Genomic DNA, 7,500 nt, shown 5'->3' with positions numbered 1-7,500 from the left:
AACCCGTTCAGCTTCTAGAGCGCTGAGAGTTTGGGTTTGGCTGCGGCCAGATGCGTGAGGGCGAGCGGCCTTGGCGGCACTGGCCTCTCCGCCGTTACACAACACCTGTATAACATCACCGTCTGATGTAACAGGTGTGACACATAGCTCAGCTCTGTGTTTGGTTTTTAGGGATCACTTTTTTTTTGGGGGGGGGGGGGAGGGGGGTCGCAATGGTTTTCGTAGTATTTGTTCTGCCAGGTTACAAAATAGTGACAATGATATTATGTCTAGTCGTGATAATGATCACGATGGTTCAAATACTAGCAGTTTTACTACCGTTAGTTGTTGTATTACCAGTAGTAATTTCCTGAATAATCCCCTACGTCAGAAAATTGCTAAGGATAAGCGTTCACGCCGGGTTTGCACGCTGGAGACTTCAACGCTGCCGTAAATAGCGATCTTGTGTTGCCGCGTTTGTTCCCGACTTCCTTGTTCGGGAGCCGGTCACTTCTGGCAGCGTCACGATTGCACGCTGTTGGACGCGTGAGTAATACACGTGCTCGCCACGTGCGGTCTCTATGTGTGTGTCTATGAATATAGATACACACACACACACATATATATATAAATATATGTGTGTGTGTGAATGCAGGAAGCACAAAGCTTTTTAGTCCAAGCCTTGAAACCCTGAGACTCAGAACCGAAAGGCACATTTCGTCACGTGATAAGCACATTATTAGTCTTGCATAAATGCTTATTTTTATTTACATTATCCGCTGGAGCGGCGTTACTTTCACCGGCCGGCCAGCGGCGGTGAGGCAACGCCGGCCGCCCCAGCTGGCACCCGACGCTCGGCCTCTCGCCGCCGCGCCGGCACTTCCTTCTGCGAGATTCTGCGCAAGCGATCCGTTCGTAAATGGCAAAGCTGCAGACCAGAGGCCGTTCTCGCTTTCGTTCTCGAAAGACGTGTTTTGGAACTACTTTTACTCGGCCTTAGGCTGGGCTGGGATACTCGCGCTGTTGCGTCATCGGGATGCTGTTAAGCCCGCGAGCATCAGCAGCAGCTTCCATTGTTTTTATCTTTTTATTGTTCATGATGAGATTGCTTCTGGTTCGGCGTGTGCTTCACGGGTTCCCTTCTTCTTAATAACGGTGCGCCGTGACGGGTCCGTAAGCAGGCGGTTGTCATTGTTTTTGTCGTGAGCTTGGATTGATCGTAAGCGTCTGTGCGGTCTCTCGCGCGGAAGAGGAAGCAGGGAATTACGCCCTTATCGACGCAGCGCCGCTCCGAGGCAGTCGCGACAACGGCCTCCGAGATTTACGGTCTAAAATGGTTTGGGTTTCGAGTTGCAAAGCGGTGCGTGCGCGTTGCGACGAGGGGGAATAGCCCCCCTCCCCCCCCCAAGGACAAAAGAGGCAAAGAAGAGATAATGGAGGATGAGTGACAGTGAGGAGGCAGGCGGGCGGGCGGAGAGGTGCAAGGGGTGTGGCACCGCGGTGGCACTGCATGAATATCTCGTCTCCTTGAACAGTGAGGACATCCGCGATTCCTGTGTTTGTCTGCAAGGACGTGCGCGCTAAACTACACCTTCAGAGTTCGTAATAAATCTGCCATTGTATACGCTGAGTGTGGTGTTAAGTACACACGCACATATATATCTCGCTAGATCGTTTGTGGCTAGAAGCACATATACACGCAAGTTGTGCATTAATATGTGTAAATGTATATACGTAAACACTTAAATGACATAAATTCATAATACGTGTTCCCTGTCCTGCGGCGCCCACATACCTTGTCGTGTCCCTGAACAGCTGAGCGGTTGCTCCGTTGAGCCGCGACTCCTTGATCGAGCCCGCCGTGGCCGAGGAGGCAAGGAGCGGGGCTTGGCCTTGCCCGCTTCCCTCCCGAAGGCGCTGCCGAAGGCCAGAAGGTGGAAGAGCTTCACCGCCTCCGCCTCGGTTGTGAAAGGAAGCGGTACCTTGGCCGGGCTCAGTGCCTTGTTTACCTTTCTAACTTAGATTTTGTTCATTTGTATTTACCTTTCGTTGGCGCCGTGCCTCGTGGGTGGGGTTACCTTACCTTTCCTTCCTGTCATTTCCCGGGACGAAGAAAGGTATGCCGGCGAGAGTACTTTCCTTTGTCCGCCCACTCCCTGTTCCAGTTCGCACGCTGGCGGTTTAATTTTCACGCCCACGCCCGCGAGTTCAACGTACATCGATTTTATTTTATTTTATCCGGTGCATCCTTTCAGCCGACCTGATTTCGCTTAATGGTGACTCGCCTTTCCCGAACAGACGCGAGAGAATGGCAGGGCGCGCTGGGCGAGGCTCTTTGTCACGCCCCCGGTGTCCCGTTGTGCGGGGGCGCCTGTGGGCGGCGTTTATCTCGGGGGAGAGGGTGGCTTGTGTCAGTCGCTGCCGCCGGTATTGGCTTTGGCTTTTTTAACACCGCCATCAGTAGTATCGTTATTGTTATTGCTAATGCATACGCGTTTATCGTCATTATTATTAGTGTTATTATGGTTATTGATGATATGAGTTTTATTATTGTGACCATAAACATCGTTATCTAAATAGAGATTTCAGTCGCATGAAAGCCACTCATTTGCGTATTAATAGACTGTCATGTAAAATCATGTAGCATAATATACATACAATAGATGTATTAACAATGTATATTATCCCCTATTACAACCACATGTGATGCAACCCTACATGCATACATCTGTACACGGGCAATATACCTGTAATTATTCTCATGACATCTAATTTGCATGCTATGTCGAGGGTCGTTTCCTCCCGATATGACGCAACGATCCACCAGCGCGTCAGACGACCTCGTGTTACATTCCACCGATATTGTTTCTCTCTTCGTTAGGACTTGTCACACGAGGCTGGCGAGACCTTGCTACTCCCGGACAGTCGCTGCCGGCGCCTTTATGCGGACTCGAGAGCAGCGCCATCATCGAGCGTCGCGGTCTCTCCTCGTTTTTAAATCGACCGAGGCTTCCACTCGCTGTCGCTGGCGTTGAGGCTTCCACTCGCTGTCGCTGGCGTTGAGGCTTCCACTCGCTGTCGCTGGCGTTGAGGCTTCCACTCGCTGTCGCTGGCGTTGAGGCTTCCACTCGCTGTCGCTGGCGTTGAGGCTTCCACTCGCTGTCGCTGGCGTTGAGGCTTTCCCACGACCCGCGCCCGTCGGGATAACACGACACGCCCTCCGGAACTCCGTCGGCTGAGAGGATGGTCATCCCGGCTCGACCCTCCATTCTCTCGCGGCACTCAGGGGCGCAGGGACATGTAACGGCACCTTTTTAATTACCGCAAATGGCGTTGTGTGATGATGCACAATTTCTGGTATTCATTTATTTGTTTGCAATATGTGCTTTTTAGACCAAGTTTGCCTTTTGGTTGATTTTCGTTTTTTTTTTTCTTTTCTTTTCTTTTCTTTTCTTTTTCAGTCCGTTGGTTGGACGTTGTGTTGATCGATAGGCTTGTCGCCTGCTAGAGTGCTGCGATCTGTGTTGAACATACATTTTCTTCTCTCTGTGTGCGTCTTTTTCTCTTTATCTATCTATCTGTCGCATTCCCTCTCTCTCTCTCTCTCTCTCTCTCTCTCTCTCTCTCTCTCTCTATCTCTCTCTCTCTCTCTCTCTCTCTCTCTCTCTCTCTCTCTCTCTTTCCTTTCTCTCTTCTTTTTCCTCTCTTTCCTTTCTCCTCTCTCCTTTCTCCTCTCTCTCTCCCCTCCTCCCTCCTCTCACTCCCCTCTCTTTCCTCTCTTTCTTTCTATTCTATCTCTCTCCCCTCTGGCTTTCCTCTCTCCCTCACTCTCTCCTCTCTCTATTTCTCTTCTATCTCTCTCCCCTCTTGCCCCCCCCCTGTCTCTCTCTCTCTCTCTCTCTCTCTCTCTCTCTCTCTCTCTCTCTCTCTCTCTCTCTCTCTCTCTCTCTCTCTCTCTCTCTCTCTCTCTCTCTCTCTCTATCTATCTATCTATCTCCCCCCCTCTCTCTCCCCTCTCTCCATCTATTTATTTATCTGTTAAATATTTTCTCTTTTCCCTCATCTGTTTTCCCGCGTGCCAGTCTATACATTCGTGAGTTCAGCCTCCTCTAACTCACTGAAAATCCGACATACACGAGCCTTCGACACTCGTCTCATCCAGCATGTATTTACCTGTCATATATCCAGGTCGCGTTCCGTTGGCCTCTTTTTCTCCGTATCCTCCTTACATAACACTTAACCAGATCCGCCTGGCGCAAGAGGTGAGGCACGGGAGAGACAGCCAAGCAAGGTCAGGGCCATCGTTCGCCCTTGGTTTCCCCGCTGCTTCGCGAAGGGTTTTTGGGCGCCGAGAAAACACCGGTTGGAGAGGAGTGTGGGGTCGTGGGTGGGGAACCGTTGTTTACCTCAGGCGGTTTGGGCTCTTTTGCTGCGTTATTGCTTGCGTGAGGCTTTTTGCACTGGGGAGGATGAGAGGCTGGTGGTGTTGAGGGAGGCGCAGCGACCCATAAGCCGTCTTTTTTCTCTCTCTCTCTCTTTTTTTTTTTTTTACTTTCCTCGACCTTCGTGGATGTGCGTTCACGTCCTTCCTGTCTGTTCTTCCACATTCGAGATTTCTTGTAAGCTTTCCCCTCCTGGCTGTGCCCCCTCCCCCCTCTACGTCTTACTCTCTCTCTATGCATATATATATTTTCTTTCTTTTTTCTTTTTCTTTTCTCTTTCTATCTCTCTATCTATCTATCTATCTCTATCTTTCTCTCTCTTTCTCATGTTTAACATGCCTCCCCCTTCTCCCTTCTCTCTCCTTTAGCTCTTTCTATCTATCTATCTATCTATCTCTCCTGTTTAACATGCCTTCCCCTTCTCCCTGCTTTCTCCTTTAGCTCTCTCTCCTCTCTCTCTGTCTACTCTCTCTCTCTGTCTACTCTCTCTCTCTGTCTACTCTCTCTCTCTCTCTCTCTCTCTCTCTGTCTCCTTGTCCCTCTGCCTGTCTATCTATATCAGTTAGTACCTATTTCTCTATCTGTACGTCTCTCATCCCCCCCCCCCCCCCCATCGCAGCACCCGTCCTTGTACCCGCAGCGGTGACCCCCACTTGGTGACTAACCCTCAACTTTCCATTGTTCTTTGTGAGCGGGGAGTGTCTCTCTCTCTCCCTCCATCTCTCCCCGTCGGCTTTTCATCACAGCTTTCATTTTTAACTGTATTCCAAGCCCGGATGGTCCGTGTTTTACTTTCCCTGGCCGGAGCATTGTTAGAACGGCCCCGCGTGCTGGAATAAGATGGTCGGCGCTCCTCTTGGGGGGGGGGCGATGATACGCGTTTTCGAATGTTTGTTTTTTTCAAGTGATAGATTCTAATGTTTTGGGTTTTGGGGGCTTTTTGTTTCTGGGAGGAAGTTCTTTGTTCTCTAGTCTTGGTGCTCTCGATTTTTAATTAGGTCAGCGTCGTTTTAGGTACGAGTTTTGTTCCTGAAGGAAATGTAGAGTAAGGATAACCCTGATTGGTAATGAATAGGTGAGCGACTCGACATGGTTCGCTCCTTCCAAGTCAGTCATTGTGAAACCTAAGAGTAAATGGTTTTGAGCTTCCATTTTCCTCTGAAATTGAATGTAAATCTCTGTAAGCAGTTTCGTCTGTTGTTTCAGCATCTTTTTATTATTATTATCATTCTCTTCTGAAATTCCAGCCCGTAAAAAAAGGTGACTTATGCGTTTTTTAATTGCCACTTACGGAAGCACAGTCATGCTGACGACCCGGTTTCTGCGCGCACGTGCGTGTTCATTACAAGAGTTTGCAAAGTAAACAGCTTTAATGCCTGGAACGCGAGGCCCCAGGGACGCTGTGCTGCAGTTGGACTTCATTTCGTGATTTTGTCTCTCTCACTCATTCCCTCTCTTTCTGTTGCGGTCGCTGCGCTGCGTGACGGTCGACTGGTCGCACGTGACGTCACGCCGGTAGTGATACGTCCGTGACAGTCGGGAAGGCGCGTGAGGGGAACGGGCGATTTCGTAAGGATTTCGGTGATTAGAATTATTGTTGTCGGAGACCGGGGTGCGAGGGGGGGGGGGTAACGAAATTGCTAATGAGAGCATATTTGTTCATCATTAAAGCTGACTTTTGCTATACTGCTATCCTTAATTAGTATCCGTAGCAGTATTCCTATCATTTATGCTGTTCTGTTATCAATACTGATGTCGTTATTACTTCCGCCGAACAAGGACATTATATGAAATTAAAGAGGCGGCGCAGGCGCGATCTGCCATAGGCAATGAGGTCCGCAAGGAATTTATTTTCTCGTAGAATGTTGAAGCGTGCATTTGGAAGCCAGAATTTGAGGCGTTGGCTGAAGTTTCCGCTCTCTTAGTACTCTCTAGCTATTATCAGATTATTTGTTTGTTTTTGTTATTGTCATTATCCTTAAAATTTCTAATTCTTTATTTCTTTTGATGAAATTGTTATTTTTTCCAGCAGTTATTATATTTCCATTGTTACCCAACTTTGCTCATCATTTGCCTCAGAGTAACCGGCGCTTTTCCTTGTCGCGCGAACGGCCGCCGACCCTGGCACTTCTCGCCAGGACGTCGACTGCAAGGCAACACACGCAAAGACACTTTATCCCTGTCTCCTTATGCCACCTCCGCCCACAATGCCACGCCTAACACCTCTCCCTCCCGCAGAGTGTGGAGAGACCTACGCCCGCACGAACAGGATCGTGGGCGGCGGCGACTCCAGCTTCGGATCACACCCGTGGCAGGCGGCCATCATCAAGGAGTCGTTCCTGAGCAAGAGGATCTCCTGCGGGGGCGCGCTGCTCAACAAGCGCTGGGTCATCACCGCCGCGCACTGCGTCTACTCGTGAGTGGTCGAGTTGCCTCTCCTCCTCCTGCTCTGCCTCCTCCTCCTGCTCTGCCTCCTCCTCCTGCTCTGCCTCCTCCTCCTGCTCTGCCTCCTCCTCCTGCTCTGCCTCCTCCTCCTGCTCTGCCTCCTCCTCCTGCTCTGCCTCCTCCTCCTGCTCTGCCTCCTCCTCCTGCTCTGCCTCCTCCTCCTGCTCTGCCTCCTCCTCCTGCTCTGCCTCCTCCTCCTGCTCTGCCTCCTCCTCCTGCTCTGCCTCCTCCTCCTGCTCTGCCTCCTCCTCCTGCTCTGCCTCCTCCTCCTGCTCTGCCTCCTCCTCCTGCTCTGCCTCTCCTCCTCCTGCTCTGCCTCCTCCCTCCTGCTCTGCCTCCTCCCTCCTGCTCTGCCTCCTCCTCCTGCTGTGCCTCCTCCTCCTGCTCTGCCTTCTCCTTCTGCTCTGCCTCCTCCTCCTCCTGCTCTGCCTTCTCCTCCTGTTCTGCCTCCTCCTACTGCTCTGCCTCCTCCTTCTGCTCTGCCTCCTCCTTCTGCTTTGCCTCCTCCTCCTGCTCTGCCTCCTCCTACTGCTCTGCCTCCTCCTTCTGCTCTGCCTCCTCCTTCTGCTTTGCCTCCTCCTCCTGCTCTGCCTCCTCCTACTGCTCTGCCTCCTCCTTCTGCTTTGCCTCCTCC

The 7,500-nt window shown here is 51.0% G+C and overlaps 1 protein-coding gene across 1 annotated transcript in view; it reads left to right on the top strand.

Moving 5' to 3' along the window:
* LOC113811743 (serine protease 42) overlaps positions 1-7,500 on the top strand; it is a gene marked incomplete at its 5' end in the record, with an annotated part of 30,170 nt that overhangs the window by 10,342 nt on the left and 12,328 nt on the right. Inside the window, 1 exon segment of the mRNA XM_070140033.1 lies at positions 6,660-6,837. Within this exon segment, the coding sequence (XP_069996134.1) occupies positions 6,660-6,837 (178 nt within the window).

This window comes from Penaeus vannamei, chromosome 26 (assembly GCF_042767895.1).
Source record: "Penaeus vannamei isolate JL-2024 chromosome 26, ASM4276789v1, whole genome shotgun sequence".
In the NCBI taxonomy this organism is placed as follows: Eukaryota; Metazoa; Arthropoda; class Malacostraca; order Decapoda; family Penaeidae; genus Penaeus; species Penaeus vannamei.
Note: the sequence above shows the minus strand (reverse complement) of the source record. Positions and strands in the feature narration are given on the sequence as shown.